General features: G+C 36.8%; 2 protein-coding genes across 2 annotated transcripts in view; one reads left to right on the top strand and one right to left on the bottom strand.

The window, feature by feature from the left end:
* The window catches only part of LOC145769132 (cadherin-23-like), a 77,219-nt gene that overhangs the window by 33,335 nt on the left and 16,996 nt on the right, over positions 1 to 26,888 (bottom strand). Inside the window, exons 20-33 of the mRNA XM_082580725.1 lie at positions 26,603 to 26,736; positions 26,095 to 26,295; positions 25,621 to 25,746; positions 25,190 to 25,297; positions 23,397 to 23,529; positions 21,853 to 22,137; positions 19,222 to 19,406; positions 18,656 to 18,895; positions 18,382 to 18,498; positions 17,793 to 18,021; positions 17,261 to 17,461; positions 15,948 to 16,075; positions 15,462 to 15,578; positions 14,450 to 14,627 (exon numbers count right to left, since the gene is read on the bottom strand). Coding sequence (XP_082436851.1) covers positions 14,450 to 14,627; positions 15,462 to 15,578; positions 15,948 to 16,075; positions 17,261 to 17,461; positions 17,793 to 18,021; positions 18,382 to 18,498; positions 18,656 to 18,895; positions 19,222 to 19,406; positions 21,853 to 22,137; positions 23,397 to 23,529; positions 25,190 to 25,297; positions 25,621 to 25,746; positions 26,095 to 26,295; positions 26,603 to 26,736 — 2,382 coding nt within the window. The remainder of the gene's footprint in view (positions 1 to 14,449; positions 14,628 to 15,461; positions 15,579 to 15,947; positions 16,076 to 17,260; positions 17,462 to 17,792; positions 18,022 to 18,381; positions 18,499 to 18,655; positions 18,896 to 19,221; positions 19,407 to 21,852; positions 22,138 to 23,396; positions 23,530 to 25,189; positions 25,298 to 25,620; positions 25,747 to 26,094; positions 26,296 to 26,602; positions 26,737 to 26,888) is intronic.
* LOC145769545 (uncharacterized) lies at positions 1,451 to 16,333 on the top strand. The gene is made up of 11 exons (XM_082581196.1): positions 1,451 to 1,610; positions 5,297 to 5,333; positions 6,831 to 6,923; positions 7,511 to 7,868; positions 7,952 to 8,039; positions 9,652 to 10,056; positions 10,506 to 10,574; positions 11,659 to 11,865; positions 12,693 to 12,949; positions 13,513 to 13,646; positions 14,242 to 16,333. The coding sequence occupies exons 1-11, from the start codon at positions 1,541 to 1,543 to the stop codon at positions 14,405 to 14,407; spliced, it is 1,884 nt and encodes a 627-aa protein (XP_082437322.1). The 5' UTR covers positions 1,451 to 1,540; the 3' UTR covers positions 14,408 to 16,333.

The following is a 26,888-nucleotide window of genomic DNA, read 5'->3' as shown; positions in this document are numbered from 1 at the left end:
TTTTTCCAAGAGCACAGTTTTTCTAAATGCTACTTTGATTTTACTTTTTGATGACATAATTGGATGTGAAAGTCTAGAAATTATCAACAGGCCTTTGAGCGGCTGTTAAATATTTTTAAAGGCTTTGTGAAGTTGTATATAATGTCAGCTTTACCCGTTTGACAAGCTCCACAAACGGTACTTGTCGAAATTGTTGTCATAATTTCTACCTGTATTCAAAAAAGTATTTGACCAACTTCGTCTCACAAAGTAGGAGCGAAAAGAATTGCTTTTTTCTACATGTGAAAAATTTGTCGGTTAATTATACGTTGCATTACGTACAATTCGAGTCAACAACAAGTTGCTAAAAACAACTAAATTTGATAGTCAACCGAGTTTCAAATATGCTTCTTTCTCGACTGTGTTGTTAGTAATCACTTGACTGCTCTTTTACAGTTTTTTCATAAACAGGACTTTGTAATGTGGTCGCTTTGACTGTTGCGAAAGAAGCATCTGTTGATCAGGTTTCGAGGAATTTGATAAACGCAGCAATGACTAGTGGTTGTAAGACTTGGAAAACATTTGTTTCACATACAAGGTAAGGCCACATACTCCCTTTTTAAGTAAAGTTTCAGGGAATATGAATGTACGGAGATGAAAAATGAAATCAGTGCACATTAACGACACACGGCGCATTTGCAGGTTCGTTTATGTTGAAAAGGTGAAGTGTTACAGAGCACAAAGCAAAAGGTGGTATGCAAAAAAAACAAAGATACGATCTACTGGAGATAAATGGGGCAATTGAGAAAATTGTCAATTAAATTTAAAGCAAAATATTGAGAAACTATATTTGGCTGGTCATTTAACGTAGACTATTTTGCTTTGCCAGTGATTTTGAAAGGATCATTTTTCTTCAATTGCAGCAACATTATACGTTAATTCAATGTTAAATGAAACAAACTTACTACGAAGAAGCTATTTCTTCGTCTATCTGTTTTGGAAAAGTAAAAACACCAAATGGACAGCAAAGACCGTCCACCAACTGAATGAACTGGATTAAAGCAATCACCCAGATAGCAAAATCCGTCGTTTTTATTTTAATTCAACGTTTGCGGACGTTGAATCAATGTAAAAATGATGGATTTTGATGTCTGGGCAAATAACCTTAGCTTTGCAGGATGGGCAGGCAATGTTTGTGAGCGCATCTTACCATAAGAGAATCAATAAGACAGCTTAGCGCGTATTGATTCGCGATAAAACTTTTTGCTCAGGCTGGGATCTAAGTCTAAGCATACAGCCAGTTGCATAACATCGCAGCAGATGGTCAGATTTAGCATCGAGATCAACAAGATGACTCTGATTTCTGCACTTTTTCCACAGACTTGTGATATTTTCGTACAAGCGCAGGGTTAGAAATTGACGACTCTTAACTTGAGAATATAAAAATATTGTTTTTGTAAAGGAAAAAGCACGCGGAAGGAATATTTGTTCACTATTTAGCTCCTTGAATCAGACAAGCTGCTAAAAGCAAAAGCAGTAAAACTTTTTTAACCTGCAACAGATGGGTGGAAAGTTTTCAAAAAAGAGCAAAAATACACATCATTCAAGATCAAATGGAATAAAGGACGAAAGTAAGACGTTCTTCCCGGTTTAACCCTTTGCTTTTCAACGTTTTTTTGGAAGTTAACTGCTCAAGGGGGGGCCGTTTTTGGATCCAATTCAATCAGCTGTTACGTGTTATCCGCTGATGCTATTTCAACAGAAGTTGCACTGGTGTGAAAGCAAATCATTTGTCTATAAGTTTGAAAAGTCATTATTTTAAAATTTTATATGTTAAACTTGATATTTCTATTTTTGCAAAGGTACCCAAAAACGACAATTTTGATTTAACTTGCCGCTATTTAATTACCATGCTAATCCGATTTCATGCAAACTTCTAAATAACAAAGAGCTCGATCGAACGCACGAAGTGTGTGTGCGGTGTGCCGAATCATTGCATTGATTAGAATTTACGACTTGCGAGCAAATCTTATTGTAAGCTACTCACTGATTCTAAAATAGTTACAATCAGAGTAACATTGTTACACGAATTTGAAAAAAAATCAAAACTGCGTTTGTTGTCTTACATTTTTATCCTAAACTAATGCATTCCGAAACTCATGGCTAGCTTCTAGTTTTGTGGAACCAAATTTTTCATAAGTAACAGCTTAGCCTGCTTGAATAGCTGTTTACATCTTCGTTTGTGTATTTTAGGTCTACAATTGAGTTCGTAGTATGAATATTTTTAGTAGAGAGAAGACAATTGAACATGTTGTTGAAATTATCTGAAATTTCTAAGTCCAAATTAGGTGCTTTTGAAATTGTGGATTTGTGTCAAGTCGCATCACAAATATCATGCAGGCCACATCATAAGTCATTTCGCTTACGGGTGTTTATAAACATGACTCATAAATTACATCCACAAAAATACAGCATTTACATCAACAAAGCTAAGTTGGAAGCTCACTTTTTATTGAAGATTGTGTCAATCAATTTGAAAATACATTTTTAGTCCGCCAGCGTCGTAATAATGCAACAGCGAATTGAGGAACATGCGTAAACAAAGGAAATGTGAAATAACCCACAGTCAGCAAATCTACATAAATTTAACGTTTACAAATGTTGAATCAATGTAAAAGGACTGGATTGCTGACTGGGTCCTTATTGTTTGAAGCACTAAAAATACGCGTAAAAGCGACAACATCAGCAAGGCAGTGATTATGTTTCTGGCCAAAAAAAAATAACTTTTGACTTCAAAGATAAAAATGATTATAACAAAGCTTCAAAGTTTGTCGTAAAAATTTTTACAGAGATACAATAAACATAATCATTTTGTGCCAGATTGTGAGAAGATTTCCTAGATTCTTTCCAACCATTTGCATGATTGCAAATTATTTTCCATAACTTTATATTGCTAAAAAATGGCTTCTTTGTTGAAACAACGTGGCTACAATTTTATAAAAAATTCTTAGGCCTACTACATTGAAGTAATGAAATTTTTTTTGTGATTTTGCTGATGACGTTTTACAATATCCGAGAAGTAAAAAATAATAATGATGAATTATTTTACAAAACCGTGGTTTGCAAGTGCTTCACAAAAAATTGTTGGGGGAAAATTTACTATTAGACGTAAAACGTTTGTAAAAGAAAATGTCGGTTTACGTATTTATAATGTTTATTGCGCTGTTATCGAATTATAAACTGCCTGTAGGCTATTGTCTACCTTTGTAGTTGCCGGCCAGCTTAGAGCAGCATGCAAACTAAGCGTTTATGGTATTTGCATCGTGTTATGATTCTCGAAAATTTCCCACAAGGTCTTTATTTTTATCGTGATATTTTGTGCCTCTTCTGTCCTAAACTTGAAGTTATTGTGCAGCACAATCCACATCGGTTTTTAGACTCAGTCTTCATTGAAAATCTTTTGTGTGGTGCATCATTTCAAGTAGTGTCTTCCCCTAAACTGTTACACAAATCGCCCAGAACCAGGTTGATTATTATGTATCTTACAGCAGTTGAGAGCCCATTATTGTATGTGTGGAATTATTACTGTAGATGTCTGACTAAATTCATGCCAAAGTCGAGCAAATTCTGCTTTCGGGATCCTTGCCGTTATTTACGGTATTTTTTGTTGATAAGTTTAGGCAGCATTTTTCCAAGATAAATGAAGACATCGGTATTGTTCGTCACTTAGATTTACTTTTCTCAGCATTGTTTATTCATTCTTTGATCCACTAGTTTGTCCCACTTTTGGTATAATCGGATCGTTTATAAATGGCGGGTCTTCACAATAGCCGGCCTCTTATACATTGGCGCAACGTATTCAGATGTTGAATCAATGATGAAGAAAGCTGATTTGTTGTTTGTCTTATGTGACGCCTAACTTTATGCCTCGTCTACAGTACAAAATATTTTGTAATGTACATTGTGTACATTGTACATTTTGTTTGTAGGCCTACATTACAAAATATTTTGTAATGTAGATGAGGCATTATCATCTTTATTTTGCGCTCTTTGGAACAAAATACAGTGCACTGTGAAACAAAAATACAGGACATAACAACAAGTAGGCGACATAAAGCATTGAAGGGACGCCATCGAGTTAGCTGATACGTGTAAATGGAGCCTATTTCATAATTTTGAGTGTATCTCACAATTACTGTTTGCAAAAACGCTATTTCTCCGGCTTCTCCCAAAAGCATTTGCAGTGATACATTTCCTCAATTGCAAGTTTTGTCAATGAGAGCATTTCCATAGAACGTTTATTTCGAAACCAGGTTTTCGTGTCTTTATCCAAGAGAAGATTTCTTATTGTAACGTTTTTTATTCGTCAATGAATATTATCTGCTTGAAACAACTGTTTTGAATAGTTTGTGGCCTCCATAGCCTACTATTTTGATCGTGGATTGCTATTCTTCTTTGTAGAGCTGATAACGCAAAAAACGTTTGCTATTATTGTTTCTAATTAACAGCTTTACGATCACTGGCTTTTCTTTGTAGCATAAGAAATAACGCGCTTTGTATTATTGAGGTCAAACCAAACAAAGGAAAGCAAGAGGATGCTTCTCTCTGCTCGCGCATACCGATGCACGAAGCAATTATGAGCTTATGGCTTGTTATCGCAATGTAATCCATTTCACGCTTTGCTGGAAGTGAGCTAGAAATAGCAAAAATTCACCAAAATCTTGAATTTACAAGAAAACTACACAACTTTTAGCATTAAATTTAATATCATCAGATCCGCCTGGCAATTTTAGGAAAAGTCAAGAAAAACCAAGTGCATGGCGTTACTGTGCTTCAAATAATTAAAGGAAATATGAGGGGGGGGCCAAATCTGGCCTCCCTTTGAGGAGCAAAGTGTTAACCAGTTGATCGAAATTAACAATCAGAAGTTTGTTTTTTTTACAAAAAGCTGATACAACAGAAACTATGCAGGTAGAAAAGAAACTTGTAATAATAATACAATCAACGCACAATATCGAACTTAAAAAGAAGAAGCGACGTTAAACGTGAACTGAAGTTATATTAGTTCCTTCACTGCAATATATTTGCAATTGCATTTATACGATAAAAAACAGAAATAACGTAGAAAAGATAGAAACCGTGCACAATCGTTTTACATGTAGGCTAATTCTACATCGCCATCAAGGACGTAGCTTACTTGCTTTGGACAATGGACAGTGAACAGCAGCAAACCTTAGGTCTAGTGCGCGACTCAGCAGGTCTAAACACTAAGCCACTGGTGAGATTACAAAGGATTTTAGAACTTATTGTTTTGCAGAAAACAAAACGCTAAAGGATCACCATGGCACTTCGAGGTACGTGATTTTCTCCAAAATATTTACTGAACAGTAGCAGTAGGTTACCACTGCGTCAATAGGCTCCTTTCTGTCCCTTGACTATTCACGCCTACCTTTGGGTGAGATTTTAAAGACGTTTGCCCCATCTTTGTATATCATAAACTATTTAATTCTTGCTGCTATATTTTCATATGATAATGTTTAGCCATTTTTACAATGCTAAATTCAGTAACAAATACTGATTTAGTTTGATCTTTCATCAAAATAGACTTTCTGCTTTAAAATACGCAGGCCTGCTTCCGGTTGCCAACATTGGGTTCGAAGAAGCACTGTTATGGAAGTTCAACGCTATTATATGTTTGGTTTATTATAAAATCACAAGAATTTTAAACAGGAAAAGCTATTTTAGCTTTCCGTGACAAGATGCTGAAACTTTTCAGCAAAAAAATGCTCTAAGTTCTTTTTGAAGTTTGTTTGCCCGTAAACTTTTATGTTCTATTCCAGTGGTTCTCAACCTTTTTGTCTTGGTGGACTCCTTTTGGTGTCTTCGAAGCGGTCGCGGACCCCTAAAAATTTCAATTTGAAATATTGGTATATCGCGTTTTCTTATGGAATCATATGTTACATAAGTTTCAAAGCAACACACTTAACTTGACGATTGATGAGATTGACGAAATTATGTTATGATTTATGAGCTATATGTTGGCACACAGGATCAAACATCGGTAAGCTATATGCTCATTTGATGTTTTTCTATAACTTTCATCAAAAGTTAATAGAATACTTGCGACTGAAAATTGAATGAAGCTGTTCACCAGGCATTAAATTAAATAATATGTGATGTTCTACTGGTGCAAATTAAGCTAAACTATCACAAGATGTATACAGTGACAATCTGCTTTTATTCCGACTGTTACAAAGAATTTCTCCCTTTTTTCATTTGAAATCAATATTAATTCGTTATAATCACAGTCATTGCAAAACTGTGAGTGGTGATAGACTGCTGACTAACGTTTGTATTTCTAAATGAATCATTGATCAACAATCTGTTGTCTTAAAAGAATTTAGTTGAACATAGCCAACATAGCCTTATTAAAAGGTTTAAGTAATTTATATGGTATTTTAGTTAAGAAACCAAACCTTTGTGCAATGTCCTTTGCAATTTCAAACGACGCACCAGTGCGTTGCGACTTACAGTTTAAGAATCACTGTAGGCTAATACATAAACAAAGCACAAACAATTTTTAAATTTCTTAATTTATCCGTCATGTTGAAAACTCGGAAACTTTCGCGGACCCCCGGAAATCGCTTCACAGACCCCTTGGGGTCCGCGGACCCCCGGTTGAGAACCACTGTTCTATTCTGCTTGTTACAAAGAACCAGAGCGCACGGGTACAATAAATGCCAGTGGCAGCAGCTGGAATTGCGAATGTGTTAAATTGAAAGTTAAATCCATGTCTTCATCTTCAATTTCGCTCTAGTTTATCGTAATTCATTATAAATTTGAATTTGCAGATTCAACTCAAAACATCAGAGGAAAAAACGCCATCTGAAACAGGTGAAGCGTGACCAGAAATCTCAACGAGTTTCAAAAGATCAATTATACAGGTGAGGTCACGCATGAGTGCACCATTAAACGATGAACAAGATTTCATGCCAACTGTTTAGCTGAAATCAACATTTCACTGCACCAAAGTAAGACAATTGTTGTCGCATTATTTATAGCCTAATAAGTTGGGCTGTTACCAACGTAGAGATTCATGCAAACCTAAACCTTGTATGACTAAATAAAATTTTCTTTATATTCCTCTTGCTTGTGGTTGTTACATTTAATCCGCAATGGAAAGATATTAAAATATGAACATAATTTCGAATTCTAAGCCTGAGCTCATGGATCGCCAGTTATGTTCATCTTGTACAAATTATAAAATAAAGTATAGAGCCACAAGAGAGGCCTGTGTTGTAAGCCCGAAGATTTTTTTAAAGGCAGAAATATACCTATATGGTACATTTTTTGACCAAACCATATTAAGAGAAAATAGTCTGTAAACAATTCTAAACTTTGTCTTCCAGCTTGTTTTAGCCAAAAGTACGTATGTTTGTGACATGAGCAGCTTATCTCAATCACAGTCGTGGGCTGATGTTATCGCTTTTGATTCATGATTAATGTTGAAGATCTGGACATTGTCATTTAGATTGTCGTTCGAAATGACGCGTACGCCCTGGTATCTCGGCAGAAGACTTGGATTCGACGAAAAAGAAGTTCAAAAAGTTATTTTAAAGGGTCAAAGCAGCCAAGGGATAAAATTCCATTTCTTGATGAATTGGCGCATGCGCAATGGATGGAAGGCGACGGCGCAAAATTTAGTGATTCAGCTCGAACTAGCGGGATATGACTATGAAGAATACAAAAGTATTTTGGACGAAAAATGCAACGGAGTAATTTATGCCAAGCCTCCAGAAATCGAATCTGTCAAAACGAAAAAGGCAAAAGGACACTTCAGATACGACGACTACCCATCTAAAAGCAACAACAGAAGAAAACTAAAAGAAGTAAGAAATATCAACGTTCCTTTGGCTTCGTCAATTTATGAAATTTGGTTTTTGATATTACATATTTGACATTGTACTTACAGGAAAACCAGGCCATAGCCCTGTTGGAGAAAAACACAGCAGATATCTTATCGTTCGCTAGACGAAGTTGGAAGAAACCGCATAATCAAGGCGAGCGTTAATTTTCCGTTAACTTGCTCTTTTTTTTTCGAAATAAAATGTGATTTAACGTTAAATTGACAAAACGTCATTCACCCACTTTAGAAGCTTGTTGTCGAAAGCACTGGTGTACTTTTCGTCATAGACAACGGGGGAAGGGGAGTACAGTTAAGGAGTTACAGGGAAAACTACTCTTTAACAAGCTAAATGGGATACTTTCTTCCCTTTAAAGAAAAGTGCCATCAAGGACCATATCATGGATTGTTCTTTTTGCACTGATCAAAAATTCTCTGCTGAATCATTTAAAATTTTACGCAAAGGCAAATCCCAATTTGACACAAAAATTCAGGAAGCGTTGTTAATCAAACGCTACAATCCAAATCTAAACAAACAATTATTTGCCGGTGGCGCCTCCATTCTCCTCAATATTTATTAGCCTAGTTGTATCACGTACTCCGTGGTGCAAATTCGTTTGTAACTTAGTCATGCAGTTGCCTTTTCTTAATGTAATTTTTCGTCTGTCTGTATGTTTTCCACTCCAGTGCTTTTAATCGTGCGTGTTTCTCGATGCTTTTAGTTAGTCAGTTAGTTACGGTAGTCACTGTCAAGAAGTGAAATTTATTGTAGTTTATAATTATTTACAGATTCCTGATGAGGACTTAAGTTAGGTCGAAAACGTTTGAATGTTGAACTATTTGTAAATATGTAATATACTGTTGTAATGCTCAACCCTGTGTTATTGTTGTGTCTTGCCTGTCTTTGGTATAAAAAAGCAAACTCTCTCCCGAAACTAAATAAAGAAATCGCACCAAAACTGCTACTAAGCTGGTGGATGCTTCTCCACCAGTTTTCGTCTCTCAGCACAAACATCTGGTTGCGCTGCTAGTTGCAAGCTTAACGTTAATAAAGCTCTTCGTTAGGTTAAAAACTTTTAAGACGCACGAACAATTTGTCACGAAGCTTTCCGTTGAACAAAACTGATAATTTTAATTTCATGACTTCCGAGATTTTACCAGCAGTCATACAGGTATACACAGTACCGTTGACAAGGGGTCCAGGAGGTACTTTTAGACCCGGGCCCGGGATGATATTAGAGGCCCGTAAACTTTTGAAGGGGCCCGGTGACATGAAGATCTTAGAAGAGTCTTGATTTTGGGCTTCTCAGAAGATCTCATTCACTTTGGGCCCAAATTATCCTCTCAACGGCCCTGAGTATACAAGATAGCAAAGACAACATCAAATGCACCTTTTTAATGTAAAATGAGGCTTTCTGTGACACTTTAGACTCTGGCAGTTACACTTTGTTGCAAAGCAATACTTTGTTGATAAAAATAATATGTTTAACTGTTTAACATTTCATAACCTTATGCAAGCCAAAGTTGACTCTTCCTTCATTGTTACTATCGTGTAATTGTTCTGAAGTTTATTGGGCAAATCTTCTACAATGAAAGCAATCCGCTCACAAAGTTTGTGAACACTGTTGAACTTGGATTCGATCACGTCATACTTTATAAATGATTTTGCCTTGTGTATTTTGGCACTAAAGAATGGTGAAGGAAAAGCCAAAGAATAAACCAATTGTCTTTGTTGATGAAACCAATCTCAACTGATTGTTTGATTTCAGATTCAGACGGAGGCACTGAAGTTTTGGAAAAAAATAAGAACCCCACATCACGTTCCAGAATTCCCGAAGCTCACTCTACTTTGGATGCTAGCAATTGTGATCATTCTTCCTTTAAGTACAAGATAAAGTCTTTTCATAATGAATCCGAAACGAAGCGAAATGATACATCAGAAAAAAGACGCCACAATGGCGTATCTGGACGTCAGAGACTACACGCACGGAATACCAATAACGCTAAAAACAACGCAACACCAACCTCGTCCACAACGCGTCACAGACGCAACGAATCCACGGATTCTCAGCTGGAAAGCTACCGGGAAGAGATTGTGCGCGTAAGCGAGAGGCAATATGATGTCACCAAAAACGGAGATTTTTCGAGATCATGCATCACCAAAACCGGAAATGGTATTTATAGTGCCTACTATTTACAAAGTTAGTTGACAAGTTGCAAAATTATCAACATTCACATTGAAAATACACTACGCTCTGGATATATAGTTTTTTCAAAGGTTATCTGTGGGTCAGTAATCGGCGATTCTAAGCAGCGGATTACGGTTACTGTATCTTGTCCGCGCAACATTTACTTAATCAGCAGATTAACTTAATCAGTGACAAGCCCACTGTTGGTGTATCCGACCTTAACCTCTCGTCGTTGAGGAGTAAAGGATTTCACTTTGCATTTCCTCCTGAAAGATGTGAGCTTTTAAATGCAAACCCAGTCATGGTAACAGTCTTTTTCACAATTGATTTTTTACGTAGTGGGCCTACCTACAAAAGTTTAAGACGAAATTTTGCGAAGGCAGTTTTGTCAGTGAGTTTGTGTGTTTAATGTTATGCGACATTTTTACACCCAGGTGAACACGCTTTACCAGTCAAAGTTGTCAAGTTCGAAACCAAAAGAATTGGTTCTGGTCCAGTAAAAGGTGAAAATACACCCTCGCCTGACTAGAAATTAAAGCCTTGTATTGATACAATTGTTGCCGTCACTAAGGAATAAAGTGTTGCAAGTTATCATACTTTACACTTCGTGAAATAACTTAATTTGTCTATTTAGAGTTTTTATAATAAAAATGGGTTGCTGACCTAACTCTCCTTTAAAAAGCATGAAAATTTCTTTCCAACCCAGAACAAAAAGCGACCATATACAAAGCAAACTCATACGTCCTGTGCTCTTTTGTTGAAAAAAAAGCATTTTTATCTTAAAGGGTGGGGAAACCCAAATTAACTTTTTGCGAGTTTTTTGTTTCAGCGTGATGTCATTGTGTACAACATGCGTTTTAGCAATAAAAAAATCCAAATTTTGTTGCCCTCGTCTCGCTAAGGCCGCTTTTGTTTGATACCCGATTGCGAGGTCTCGTTGAGCATCAAGCTGTGATGCTGTTCGCTGTGACGTCACAAGGTACATATAGTTGTGGCCAAAAGTTTAAGACCAGACTTGATTTATGACGATTTTTGCATTACTTCAAAATACTGCATCAGATATAAGATGATGCATAACGATGATGCAACTGAAACAATATATGATGCAGTATTTTGAAGTAATGCAAAAATGGTCATAAATCAAGTCTGGTCTTAAACGTTTGGCCACAACTATATGTACCTTGTGACGTCACAGCGAACAGCATCACAGCTTGATGCGCGCGAGACCTCGCAAACGGGTATCAAACAAAAGCGGCCTTAGCGAGACGAGGGCTACAAAATTTGGATTTTTTTTTGTTAAAACGCATGTTGTACACAATGACATCACGCTGAATCAAAAAACTCGCAAAAAGTTAATTTGGGTTTCCCCGCCCTTTAATATTCTCGGACAAGGGAATTTTAATTCTCTAAAATTACATCTTTTGCTATTTTTCACAGTTGAATGCGGAAGTTGTAGACGTTCTGCTGTCACGGCAAAAAATAAAATGTCTTAAGTAGCTAGTCACATTAACCATATTATATTTATGGGTGATATGTGAAAGATTTCCTGCGGACAAAGAGTGTTGACATAAAGTTTGTTTTCTTCAGGTCAAATTTCCGGGTTGGATTTAACGCGTGATGATGACATCGTAATCTCAGACAGCAACAACAAACGGATTCAAATATTGGACAAGCACGGTCATTTTTTATCAGCCTTCAGCACAAACAGTAAACTCAACCCCAAAGGCGTATTCGTGACGAAACGTAACGAGATTTTGGTGTGCTGCGGAAAGGAAGTGCGAATGTTTGATATGGGTGAGATAAATACTTTATCTATATCAATTTGTAATTTTTGTTGTATCTATCTTGAAGCCTGTAGGCTTATACGCGGTGGGTGAAAATTTTACTGTAATTAAGTGAATGGGAAGGCAAGGAAGCCCATCTTCGTGTTCACCTACAGGCATGCCTTTGAGTGTCTTGTCAAAAACATAGTCACATGCTTTTGAGCGGTGTCGAACCAATACCCTTTCGAACGTTGAACAAGGACTTTGACAAATTGATTATGCAGACGACAGGTGACGTTTACTGACGTTTGGCGATATTGCTTTATTCTTACAATAAACTTTATTGTAAGAAATTTCTGATATGTTAATACAGACCAATCACATTTTTGGACGTGTAAAAACTTTAAAATATATACCAGGGAAAAACAATCTCAAAGTCTGTAAGACATTTATCGGTCAGGATATTAAACATTCAATTTAACCTGTCAACGTAGGCCACCATAGCTTTTTTGCACATACGCTTACTTCACTGAATCTTTTATGGTACATCTACTGTAAATTGTATCGCCTTGTCATACACATTATATTATATATACTGTACCATGTGGTGCATAAAAAACGTACGGTAAATCGATCATTGACATAATATCTTTTTGAAAAAAAACATGTATTGCTTTATCATTGCTATACCAACTGCTAACAAGAGCTGGTATACGATAAAGTTGGAAAATCAGACCTTTTCACACCAGCACGACACTTTTAAATTTTAAACCAACTAATAAGCTTATTTTCAACTCAAGCAAATCATGATCTCTTTAAAAATTTAAAACCATGTCCTCACTCGTATTTTGTTTACAGACGGTCACGTTAAGTTAGTTTTCGGTCAAGGAAACTTTAGAAACAACAGCTACAGCGTCGTCTGTGATAAAATCGGTGTCTCCTACGTAACTGACATCATCGACCACACGGTGTCAGTGTTCGATCATAAGGGAAACATCCGAAAAAGATTTGGCTGCCACGGATCGAACTTGGCAAGTTTTGACCAGCCGGTGGCGCTAGCGATTAGCAAGCGAGATGAGTTGCTCATCAGTGACAGCCAAAATCATGTAATCAAGGTAATCCTATGCAAAAGCTTAGTTTACAAGCAAATAAGATACTGTCATACAAAAAAGTAGACTACTATTGTAAATTTATTAATGCAAGTTGAGCCAGACGCTTCATAAACATTTTCCAACATATCTGCCTCAAAGTACTCAGTACTCACCGAGCTAGCAAAAACTGCCCTTTTGCGCAAACTGCCCTTAGTTATTGTTTTCAACGTCACCAAAAGTTAAAACAATATAACAAAGGAAGCATTTTGTACATGAATATGTCACCTTTCAAGCAGCACGTAAAAAGAATCCATGGAGTCATAGACTATAGTAGATTAATTAGAATTGAATTCAATTAAAGTAAAATTAATAAAATTGAAAAATCAATCGGAAGTTATTTTAGGACTTGGTTCTGTTGCAAACTTAACATGAAAACTTCTCTTGGTTGCTTTAATGAATTGTAGTTAAATGCGTTTTGCTAGAATTAGGTAGCAATTGAAAGCAGTACAAGATCTCAGGATAAAACAACCTATAAAAAGTTTCGAATAGTAAAACGATATCACGGTATCTTGCGTTACTTTTCCCAGGTCTACTCATTAGCAGGAAGACCATTGTTTGAGATTGGAGGAAAGGGGAGTGAAGATGGAAAGTTCTGGAACCCATTTGGGTTATGTTTTGGTAACAACGGATATTTGTTTGTTGCTGATTGTGGAAATAACAGGTTAGGCAGTAAACAAGTTTTTTTCTTTCGTAGTTTCAGTCTTGAAAAAATTGTCCGCACCATGTTATAGCAACTATATATACCACATCGGCCTAATTTGTAATATTTTTCAGACTGCTGGTAACGGTCTGACTGAAATGCTGTAAGAATTGCAGTTTGTCGCCTGTCATGGTCTCACCATGCAAAATAACATTAAAGAGTTGTCCAACACTCAGTTACCAAGCTTCGGGAAGCATCGGCCGTAATTTCCCCATCAACCACGCTCAACTAATTTATAACACTCTTTGATTTGTTTACGTGCTGGAAGTGGTGAACCATTTGCTTAGTCCTTGAAGGATTTCACCTATCATCTCAGAAGTAAAACTATTTGACCATATAATTGACTGTTTAACGTTTGATATCCCAATAAACTACGTCATCAGTCTTTCCAAAGTCTCTTTACGAGTAAGAGATGGAAACAATTGTGACAAACTACCACGAGTGAAATCCAAAATAAGTTTGCAAGGTAGATGAAGTACAATTTGCTCCACATCAGGTTTCTTGGGGTTTGTTGTTTATTTTTTATTTTTCTTACTAACCGGTGTATATTTAACAGAATTTCAGCTTTCGATCAAAACTATAAATTTCTTCGTCACATACTCGATGAAGCGGACGGGTTAAAAATGCCAAGTTTCATCAAAGTTAGCTCTGCCGGGCTGTTGGTAATTTGCGAGTGGAAGAGCGAGGAAGTCAAAGTCTTCAGCTTGGAAACCGCCGTGTAATGACGTCACAACAACAGAGTAACAGACGATGCATCAGCTCACCTGCAAAAGCGCTCAGCGAATACGTCACTTGTCCGTTCGGCCCGGCATCAGGGTCTGTGGCGGTTGCCATAGTTATGGGACTTCCCAGCGCAATGTTTTCGTAGACATTGATTGTCGATTGTTTTGGTTGAATGAACGTGGGTGCGTTGTCATTGACGTCAAAAACCGTGATAGTTACCTAATTGAAAATAGTATTGGTGATGATACTGATGTCATTTTTTCATTATTATTATATCAACTTCAGCGCCATGTTATGTCATATCTTGTCATTACTATCGTTTTTAAAAACACCGTACTTAAAACAATGAATTTACTATTTCTGTTTCCGCGCAAGATTGAAAAAAAATAATAGTGACACCTTTCGACAAAACTACCTTCCAGTTTTTTAAGGTTTTGTTTTCCGTCAAGCAGATGTAGCCTAATCTTATGCGTTAAGTTTCGCTTGTATGGTCTGTAAACACTAAGCGCTCCTGTTTTGTGAAAATATTTGAAATTACCTCAGGAATTCAATGATATGTCGTTGGCCATTGTCATTAAGAGTTACTTTGTATTTATTGTTTTAATTGCTTTCACTCAAAAAAAAAAACACATGTGGCCATTTTGATTTAATCCTACTACATTAAATTATATGATTCAGACTTAGTTTGGCATTGTATTCAAGCGTAGTCCTGCATGTGCTGTAGCAAAGACTGTGGAGAAATTTTAAGAACTTACTTTCGATTTATTAATGTTGACAGTTTGCTCACATTCATAGCAATACCTTTGAATGTGTGTTTTCAAAATTATTCTAAGAAATTGATGAATCACTTTTCTTGCAATCACTTTGTTGTTTTTCAAACCTATTGTCAACCAGCAGTTGAATGAAATGCACGCTGCAAACAAACGACTTCTGAAAATTGTCATAAATATAATCCCAGACAACAAAATCCGTCACATTTTTACATTGATTTAACGTCTGCAGACGTTGAATCAATGTAAAAATGACGGATTTTTCTGTATGGGATTGGGTTACCTGCACAGAAGAGTCTCTTGATTCATCCGCGCCTCTAGAATTGTCTTTTGCTATCACTGTAAATACGTGTTGTTCCGCTCTTTCTCTGTCCAATTTCTTTGTGACTGATATATCACCCTGTAAACGTCTTAAATGTTATTGCTTCCAATATTGGCTTTCGTTAGTCGTTACGTTTCGGCAGCAGAACAAAAAGCTAAAAACTATGAAAACCAACTGCACTTCAACAATAAGACGTAATTTCAAATTGTCAACATCAGCTACCGGTCGAGAACCAATAACTCAAAGCAACTCCAATACAAGTATGCTCAACTACTGAGTTTCCCAATGCAAGAAAGCCAATTCTTTTTATTACAAACATGTCAAACATTGTTTTTGCCCACATTTCAATTTGTACTTGACTCCTTTATGGTGTTCTTTCACCACAACGAACTATTTCTTAACTTGCATTGTTGTATTTAGTAATGCGTAAACTATGAGCACATTTACCGACTGCGGATGAATTTTGAAGTATCCCAAAGCTCCGAGAATCTTGTAAGTGACGTCACCAAAATCCCCGTCATCTTTATCTGTGGCATGAATCGTTGTGACTTTAGTGCCTATTAGTGCATCTTCAGCTGCAGAACCCTAAAAATTGTTTCAGGATATTAACTTGGTATTAGCCTGAAAGAGTTTCCTAGATCGTTTTGTTACATTGAGACGATAAAATTTTTAGACACTTCTTGGTCAACACTCTTCAACCTTTTCGTCATCGCGGACCCTTGATTTACTTTTTCCTTTGTCACAGAACCCCCACTAACAAAAAAGAAAAATAAACATTAACATTCTTGTTAATAGCTTAACAATGAACAAGTGACGCAACAACTATCAATGTTTCTTTTTGGCTACCAACGGCACTCAACCTACTTGGAGTGTGAATGTGACACGGTGAAAAATTTAGAATGACTGGAAGGGTTTTTGCTCGTTAAGGAGGCTCTGAGTGTCTAGTTGAGGTTAATTTAGAGTGTTTCTGTCTAGGGTATAATTTCCTACAATTTAAACAAGTTTGCTATATTGAAGTTAAAGGTATTATACAATAATCAAGGTTACGAACTCCTACTCGGAAAATTAAAAACGCTTATCCTGTCTACCCAATTTAGTTCATTACGACGGGTGTCAGAAAAGCGACATTTTCCCGTCGTGAGGTTTACCTTTTGTTCGAGAGTCGTTCCTCTTCCGTTCTGAAAGTCTGTTTCAAAAAATGGAAATCCTTTTGGTTTATATAGCCTACGCTATGAGCACTTTTCAATTCCCCGCCTTATTTCATAATGTACCGGTAGTGCTTTTTGAGCAGTAACATCATGGTGGGATTTATGAAAGCATAAACGTTACACAGTCAAGTCGCTTTCAAAATACGGAAGCGTGACTTAAATTCCGTGAGAGCAGATATTAGGTTTTGAATTTGCACAGTTGTAAAGCATTTGCAAATTGCAATTCTCATAGATTTCGGCCAAATGTTCTATTGATTTGAATTTGTTGGTAAAAAGTATGGTACATGTTACAGACGCATCAATAGACTGAAGCAAGAAATCAGTTTCCCTCAAAAAACGAGGAACCTTCGCGGAACTCAGGTTGAGTACGGTACTGCTCTAGATAGAACACTAGACCGTTTTGTCTCGTAGAGACAATGGATGTTAAATCAGTTCATTTAGCACCTGCCCAAACATCTAGACCGCGTCGCCGCCACTGCCCAGGGGTGGTAAAAGGCAGAGCCCCTCGACCATTGAAGTGGCGAAGAAGGTTCAAACAAGGAAGAAGAAGACATAGTTTTACCTCGTAAAATCCTTGAGAAAACTTTGGGCTATTGTCGTTGATATCATTCACTCGGAGTCGCACTAAGAGCCTGGTCGATCTGCTTGCAACAAATCCTAGATCACGCGCCACTAGGGTCACGTTGATCCATCCACTACCGCCAGATGGTGCTAAAGACTCGCGATCAAGTCGAGAAGAAGAAAGGATTGTGCCTGACAATATTGGAGCTTTACTTTGTTACGCTGGTGCAATCACATCATAAAGATAAGGCACATTATCGAAGTTAACGTTACTTCATTTCAATTAGAATCAACAATAAACAAAAACTAATGAAAATAAATACATCCAACCGTTTTGCCGCACTGTTGAGTCCTCAGCAATGTCATGAAACAATCGGACAAAACACTTAATGCTAGACATCAATAAAACGTGTTAACCCAAACAGCAAATCAACCAATTTTTACATTGAACCAACGCCTGCAAACGTTGATTCAATGTAAAAGCGGTTAATTTGTTGTCTGGGATATAACAAACACAATTTACCTGAATTTTCGTCTTGCAATCGAACCAGCTTGGCAATATTATTGTGTAATTCAAACACAACTCTTCCATTGTTGCCTTGGTCGGAATCTCGGCCCATAACCGAAAATAATTTCGTTCCAACATCGCATTCTTCCATGACGTCAACAAGAACTGCACCGTCATCTAAGATGTGGTGATTTGTCAAAACATCCAAGATTGGAGAATTGTCGTTTTGGTCGACGATGTCAATCTAACGTAAATATTTGCAAATTAAACATTGATTTCAAATTGTTCAGAATTGACAAAAAATTTGCCTTTTTCTTCGGATTGATTACTTCTGTAAACGTTTTTTCACCACTCTTTGCATTGCTTTACTTTTTAAAAAACACTAAATAATCTTGACTGAATTGAACAAGCAAGTCAACAGGTCAGCTAATGACATAGAAGCGCACTTATCGGATAAACGGAACAATGGAGAAAAAATCTAAGTCCTAATATCTCAATAGTTGACATACCACAAGAACAGCTAACTTACTGTCTGTACATGAAATATTGAGGTAATGTTCATACGAAAGGATACAACTACACAGGTTATGTTTCTTACACCCACCTGTAATGTCATTTTTTGCAAAGCATTGGCCATTTCCTCGGACGCCGAGGCTTGGTCACGCACCATGAAATTGAGGTAGACCTTGGAACAAATTTCCCTATCCACTGTTGCTGTTACCTAAAATCAAATTCCCGTTTGGATTAAGTACTGTAAATATGTTGTAATTAGGACTATAAACTCTAACTTAAATTACAATTTTTTGCTTTATTACAGAATTAACTAAACATGTTGTGGATTTAAGATTTATCATCCACAGCCAGGGTTGCCATTTCACCTGTTTATTAACAGATGCCAGGCTAACTTCTCCACTTGTCGCATTTAGGCTGAACCAATTCAAAATGACGTCATTGTCCGTGAGGGCTACGTCATCAACTGGTGCGTCAGATACAATCTGTCTCTGCTCCACATCATATATCGACATTGACGTCATGGTGAACATGAGATCCGAATCAAGATCGTCATCAGTAGCAGTCAGCTTTGCAATGATGGTACCAGCAGCCGAGTTTTCATGAATCTGCAAACAAAATATGCCCATAAGAGTTGCCCATAAGCATTTTTAAACACCCCAGGAGAGCAACATTGATGAAAATCTTGACCAATCTGCAAAAACAAAATTGCTCTCAAAAAAACAGAGACTAGATGGTTCAATAAGCGTGTCGAAAAGCATAAACTGTTTTCCTTTGCAATGTAAAACTTTAAAGTTTGGTAAACCCGAAAATCAGCTTCGTAACCATTTAATCACTCCACAGAGGATTGTGAAACATTACAACCAACAACAGCCTTTAAAATTTGGTTGTGTTGATAATCTACTGCAAGTAATTTATCTACATGCAAAAGTACCGGTAGTTTTTGGTAGTTTGTTGTGAACTTGGGTCTGCTATCATTGACGTCATCAACTTCAATGATGACAACAGCTGTGCTTGAAAGCGTGTTCACTGGAGCGTGATCGGTTGCCACAATCGTTAACTTGTACAAGGACTTCGTCTCACGATCCAAAGACTGTCCGGGTGCAAGATAGATGATGCCTGAAAAACGCAAAGTCTACCAATTTGAGAAAAATCTATCGCTTTTGCAATCTTGCCCATGTCTTTTGTATTAGCCCAAGATGAAGCAAGTAGCTCTAAAATCACGGATTCCACGTGGCAATGCTCAAAATTTTAGTCAACAAATCTATTTGCATTTTGCATTGTGAGTTTCGTAAAACATTGGATATTATAACAAAAACCATTGCATAGAATACCATTTTGTGGAAATCCTTAAGATGAAAACTAGCAACACAGAATATGATAAAGTAAACAATATCACACCAAATCAGAAGAATCGGTTTATTTAAATACAGAGCTTTCGCCACACAAGTGTGGCTTCATCAGTATAAACTTATTCAAATAGAATTTGGTAAACTAGAGTCCAGGGCTTCTCAAACTATGGGTCGCGACCCCAAATGGGGTCGCGTAATGAAATTTTGGGGTCGTAATGAAATTCTAGTGCCGGTGGGTTGTAGTCTTGCCATGATGTCAATTGACCGCAACCGTCGGTGCGAACTGTCGAACGATAAAATATAATCAATCGCAACAATTGATGCATTGTTACGCTATCATTGCTGTAATGTGCTGACCAAAAGTAACCTTACCGCTCGCATTATGATTTCAGAGTAGCGTATCAACTAGTTTCTGAAGGAACGTAGACTAAAGTTTAAAGCAGTTACAAGATTAATTGACTATGGATCAGTAGTTAGGTTCCCTAGATTCATGCGGTAACAATTGCAAGCACAAAGAAAACAATTGATAAGTCAGAAAGAAAAAGAAAATATAATGATCAAAATGATCCGTTTTACTGTCATTAACGTGGATGTCCCCATAATGCAACAAAACTTTAATTGCAACAAAACTGTTGGTGTTTTATTTAAATCCAAGATGTTGAAACTTGACTTTAATCCGATCATATATTTAAATGAAAAACGTATCTGCTTTGAGACCTAGTGAAATATTTAGGAGTAATAATTAACGACTTGCTATCCGATGATGAAGACACGAAACGGCAATTACGGTCGTTGTATTGTGCTGGAAACATGTTAAAAGCAAGGTTTTCCAAATGTTCGATTGCTGTTAAAAATGTGTTGTTTCGTTCCTATTGTATGCCTTTTATGCCAGCTGTCAACTATGGTGCAACTATCTTTCATCCAGTAATAATCGCTTACGTGTTGGATACAATAATTGTTGCAGAATGTTGTTTAATCTGCAGAGACGACGCAGCATCACCTCTGCATTCGTTGATAACAATACCACAACTTTTCAAGCTCTCATTCGTAAAAAATTATACCAGTTTGTAACACGATGTAACTTGTTTTCCAATCAATAAATTTATGAAATAATGCCAACAGACTGTTACTATCAATCTTTGTATGTGGTACAATGCAACTCAGCTCTTCGGAGTTGAGTATCTGCTTTGTTTCTACATTTTATGTTTGATTGTAAAATGGACCATGTTGAGTCTGATGTAAATAAATAAATACATAAATGGGGTCGCATAGAAATATATTTTTCAAAATGGGGTCGCAGAACAAAAAAGTTTGAGAAGCCCTGAAGACGGTACGTCTGTCCATGCAACTCTATTTGAATAAGTTTATACTGATGAAGCCACACTTGTGTGGCGAAAGCTCTGTATTTAAATAAACCGACTTTTCTGATTTGGTGTGATATTGTTTACTTTATTTAAAATGTTTTGTCACACCGTGCATCCCAGTGGATCATCAGCTAAATTATCGGAAAATTTGATGAAGAGTTTAGGAACGAAGTTTTGTTTGGGAACAGAATATGATGTTTGTTTATCATTTTTTGAGCCCTTTGGAATAATTTTGGGCCCCTAATATTATTCTGGGTTCGAGTCTGAAAGTATGTACACCTTGGACCCCCTCCTCCTGTGAACGAACGATAACATTTTAAATTCACATGGACTGAAGTGAACTGAACACATTAGGGACGGTACATTACGGGACGCGCAACTCCGTTGTTCCTACAACATTAGAAGGGTCAATTGCCAATTTGACAATTTTTTTACGCTTTACTGCTGGCTTGCTTTCAACTAAAAACCTTAAATTACTTTAAAACCAACTTCACTCTTCTTATATAACCCATAAAAAGTAAAATATTTTGTAAATTACAAAAAAACGTAACCCTTCTAGTGTTGCGGATAAGCCAAAAGCGGATGAAGTTTCGCATCCCTATGATCTACAATCCCTATGAACACATTCACACTGGCTTATATGGTGTAGTACCGTAGTTAGTGAAACTCCTTTTTTATGAGTAACAAATCATTTCACCTCTCGACAACTTCTTTCGTTGGGACACAGAAAAGAACATTCAGTAGTCAGACTTAGCTTAGATCGAAAATCTCCTATAGGGCACTCTGTCGGTAGAGAAAATCAGCTAGTTTAGATGTTACTGCAATTATCAGTTGTCCGTTTAAACTTACCCGTGTCAGGATTGATGGCAAATTTATCATAAGCTCCACTTCGGATTCGGTAGAAAATTTGACCGTTCAAACCTTGATCAGGATCAGATGCAGTCATGCGTGCGGCCACGTGACCCGGTTGAGCAGTTTCAAGAATGACGTTCTCCAGTCGGCGTGACTTAAATCTTGGCGCATTGTCGTTCACGTCAGTGACGGTGACCATGACAACCGTTTCAGAAGAGAGCCCACCGACATCTGAAGCCCGCAGTGTCAGGTCGATGGTACCCTCACTCAATGATTCCCGGTCTGTGAGTGCGAGATTGGTAAAAAAACTAACCAAACTTAAGCTTTTTAAAGACAACTTTGAAGAACAGCTCTCCAGATAGCAATATCTAGTTAGAGGACCGCTTAATCATCAGACCACTTCCAACTCCTATCACTTAACTGCGTAATAAAAGTTATCGCAGACTTCTTACAATGTAATATGACATCACAGCGATAAAATTATTTACGCTTTTCACTCTACTGAACCGTTATTCGATGATGCTAGTTATAGTAGCCTATATTAGCGCTAGTGTGTGATCAGGTTTTTTTTTAAGGTTTGGTTTGGGTGACCGCTAAGTAGTTTTAAGAGACCGCAAGTGTTTCATTTAAATACCAAAAAATAGCCATAACTACATACAATCAACGCAACATAAAATGAATTATTCGACAAGGCACAGCTTAAATGATTGTGCCAGTGACCAAACAGCCCGCCCAACACAACCGCCAAACAAGTTTGCTGCACAATCAAACAAAGTGTGCTTGTTAGCTTCTGCTTGTTATGTTTCCACACGTAAAAACTGATCATTATACGCCATAAATCAGAAATAAACATTGACAAGTATCGAAGGTGCACTTCTTTTGTGAATAACTCTTTGATTCAGCTGTTAGCTGTACCTCCACTTATTCTTTTTTCCGGACGTGAACTATTGATCGTAGGCTATATTCGTATTATCGACAAGACATAGCGAGAAACAACCATTACTTTTCTACTGTAGTTGCAAGTCCAAATTTTGGGAAACCGCTCGAGAAATTTGGGGGACCGTTTCGGTCCCCCAAAACACCTTAAAAAAAAACACTGTGTGTGATTCCATTCATACAACATAGAACAACTTTTATGATATTTTTAAAAGCACATAGGCCAACGATAAAAACAAATTAAGAAAACGGCCAAATTTTTATAGACTAAAGTGGGCAATTAAATCGTATAATAACCTAACCTTTTGTCTGGTTTATTTTTTTGTTAATAAAATTTATTAATTTAAAAAAGCATAGAGTTTAACTACAATGTTGTGCTCTTATTTTTCGTGTGCAGTATAGAGACGATGGAGAACAGCATGTAGGTAGCTGTATTCTATATAAATATTAGATATTACAAACGTGTCTTGTTTTTGGTAAAGAAAATATTGGTCACCCTAGTTTATTGGTCTTTAGCTTTAAAGTAGGCTATTCTTATTAGTTTGTTTTGCTGATTGTTTTTTATGTCATATTAAGCCTGAACTAGATTACAATAGTCTACTTACCAAGACTTGTTGTTGTGTGCAAAACTCCACTTTCGGGATTGATAGAAAAATACGACGACAACTTTCCTTCAATGGTATACGTCACAACTGCGTTCTCTCCTTCATCAGCATCAAAAGCAAGAATGGGATCAGACTGGAGAAATAAGTATATTCATGATGTGGCCAAAAAGATAAAACCTTGCGTCTAAATCTCAACAAATGATACCAAGCAACAATGCAAATAGCAAACGTTAAAAATACTTTCACAAAGCAAAAAGCAAGTATTGAGTAGCATTGGAAACTGGAACAAAACTTTGTGCATTGCGAAGTACCATATCAGCTTTAAGAGCTCAGCTTAATATTGTAAACAGTTTCGTTGCTAACGGAGAAAAACTTGTGAATTTTGCATACGTGCACTACGTTGTTGACTGCTGTTAAATCATAACCTCCTTTAATAGGTCAAACACTCAAACAACAGATCAGTAGCCTACTTTTTTGAACTGTACACTTCAACGTCAAAGAACGTATTAATTTGCTGGCTTAGCAATGATACTTCTAGGCCGGGCTAGGTAAACCTATTGATGTTAAACCAGAGATGGGCAAGATCACCAGTATTGGTGATCTTGAAGATCAAGATCACCAAAAATAGGTGATCTTGAAGATCAAGATCAAGATTACCAAACTATGTGATCTTCAAGATCAAGATCGTGATCTTGAAGATCAAGATCACTTTCAAGATCACTTTTTGTGTAGGCTACTTCATGGGCTACTTGAAAAAAAATGAAGTTTTTGATCAATGATGTTGCAAAAATTAATTACTATGAGCAACCTGGGTAAAGGTATATAGTTGGTATTGCTAACTTTTACTTTTAACTACTCGATCGCTGACCTAAGAATTGTAATAAGTTAGTGACTGTTGCTATTAGGCCTATCAATTGTTGACGTAGTTTGCGTAGAATCGCAACGTCACACCCAAAGCCGAGGTTAATTACAGTAGTTTCGAAAAAGTCGCAAAATTTGCAATTAGTTTTATACTTTTTTATTTACAATAAATAAATAAAAATAAACTTTGAACAGCATCTTTTTTACCAAATTTTTGTCTGGTTCATGTGGGAGTTTTTATTCGTGTTATGAAGTAGTTTTAACTTTTACTGTATTATGTCAATGTTTATGGCACCATTTACCCATCTGGTAACATTGATACTGTTGTCTGCTATCAAAAAAGTTCAGAGGTTTGCGGTCCGACAAACCGCTCCATACTCAGACCCTAAACAAGTCTTGGTCTGGTTGATTTGCTGCAATAAACCACTTTACATGACCAAAGTTTGCTAGAATCCAGATTTTTTAACACCGCCATTCTAGACTTTTGAAACATCTAAAATTGGGTCAAAGAAAGCAAACATTTCTTTAAAATTCGCACTTGGAAATTGTGAACAAAATTAAATCATTTTTTATTATGCGTCAACATAAAGTACACGGAAGTTGACTTCTTTATTATGACCAACACAGAAAACTTTTTCAATTTTGAAATGGCAACACTGACCAAATTAGATGGAGACTTTAAATCGTCTTTTGTTGGGCACATATCATATTAACAGTGGCTTAATGTTAGTAGTTGCCACTAACTTCTTAGTACAGTACGAGTTCTAAAAAAATGCCTCCATCTAAGAAGTAAAATTCAATTTTAAAGTGATCTTGATCTTATTGTTCTTCAAGATCAAGATCACACAAAAAAAAGTGATCTTAGATCAAGATCACCAAAAAAAAAGTGATCTTCAAGATCAAGATCACGCCCATCTCTGTGTGTAACTTACTGTAAACACCAGTGGACTTCCTGGAGGGGAGTTTTCAGGTATTGAAGCATGGTATGGGGTCGAACCAACAAACTTTGGTTTTTCATCGTTTAGGTCATCGACAGTCAGCTGAATGATTGATAGTACAAAATTAGTGGATTTTTTTCATCGAATTGTTATGAGTGACAATTAGGCTACAAACTGTAAATTTTGTGCGAAGATGGAAAATATGTTCTCAGCTAATATTCTTGGATGGCGTTCTAGAAATAGATCTATAAAAGCTAGATAAATCACAAAATAAAATTTATCTTATTTTACGTTCATATAGGCTAAAACATTCACAAATATCCCAAAGTACAAGCTCACATAATTATAATGCATTAATTGGATAAAACTATGAAACAGACTAAAGCTACAAAAAACATTTCTGACAGAAAATTCAGGTCACCAACCACCAAAGACGCTTTCGCGCTTCTAGAATCTCTTGAACTTCTTGGATTGTCCCTTGCAGTCACCCGCAAAGTGTATTTGTCAATAACTTCACGGTCCAATGACTTGACAAGATCAATGACCCCTGTCTAAAAGCAGCAAGTACGTTTTATTGCTACACATGACAATGCCTCTGTAAAAGAGCAGAAAGGCAAGCTTTAGATTTGATAACGTGATTGTATGCCTATCGACCTGCATATAATATGTTATAAAGAAAAAGCGCCCTAAACTAAATTTTTGTTTAAGAATAAATCGAATCTTTTCACTTAGACACTTAATTCGAGAAATAAAAGAAATCCGAAGAAAGGAATTTTAAGTCATACAAAAAAAAGTCATTTTAGTTAATTCATCACCTCCTACAGACTGACAACAAGAAACTGCACAACATCTAACCTGAGGGTGCACAACATCTAACCTGAGGGTGCACAACATCTAACCTGGGGGTGCACAACAAACGTCCCGTCGTCATTGTCTATTGAATATTCGATCTCCCCGAAGCTGCCGTGGTCTCTGTCGTTCGCCGATAGTCGGTAAATGGCCAAGCCGATTTTGTTCTCTGGGTAACTCAATTCTTTTCGTAGATCAATAAACTCTGGCAAGTTGTCATTCATGTCTTCCACCATGACAGTTACAACAATCTTCAATAGATGGAGCAAAAATTAAAACGATTTGTACCCAGTAGCCTATATTTATTGTATTAGGGACATATCAGACAGTGCTTGAATATCGTGGGAATTTTTTTCCAAAACTCCCATGAGAACACTTGGGACTTTGATAGCCTACTTCTAAATCTAGTTGACCAAAATTAAACGATTAGGTCTAAGCAAGTTTTTGATTTCTCCAAACATGTTAGATTAAACTACACGTATTGATTCTATGAAACATGTACATTGTACAGTAAATAAGGCACTAGCTAGCCAAACTTGCGGCAGATAGTAGGCCTACCGTAGTGGTGAGAAGGTCAGACCCAGAATCTGTGGCACGAACGGTCAGGTTATACATCTCTTGTTCTTCTCTGTCCAGCTCTATACTGTTGGTGACCCGCAGTTCCCCCTCCAGAGGAGAGATGCTAAAGCGTCCTAAAAATCAACTCTTCATGCTCATAGGAGTGAAAATTTTGTGTGTTTGATTGGTTATACTTAAAGTTCTGTACTTTTGAAGCACAACGTTTGCATTCAACGCGTTTTCTCGGAAGAATAGTAGGCTGCATGACACAATGGCGTATGATAAT

The sequence above is a fragment of the Aplidium turbinatum genome, chromosome 4, assembly GCF_918807975.1.
Source record: "Aplidium turbinatum chromosome 4, kaAplTurb1.1, whole genome shotgun sequence".
Taxonomy (NCBI): Eukaryota; Metazoa; Chordata; class Ascidiacea; order Aplousobranchia; family Polyclinidae; genus Aplidium; species Aplidium turbinatum.
This window is presented reverse-complemented; position numbering and strand designations above follow the sequence as displayed.

Excerpts from the sequence above, each read along its gene's own strand:
- LOC145769545 (XM_082581196.1), top strand. The coding sequence starts at position 1,541 with ATGGGTGGAAAGTTTTCAAAAAAGAGCAAAAATACACATCATTCAAGA. Across the intron at positions 11,866-12,692 it reads AGTGCGAATGTTTGATATGG|ACGGTCACGTTAAGTTAGTT; the intron begins GTGAGATAAATA and ends TTTTGTTTACAG. Across the intron at positions 13,647-14,241 it reads GCTGATTGTGGAAATAACAG|AATTTCAGCTTTCGATCAAA; the intron begins GTTAGGCAGTAA and ends TATATTTAACAG.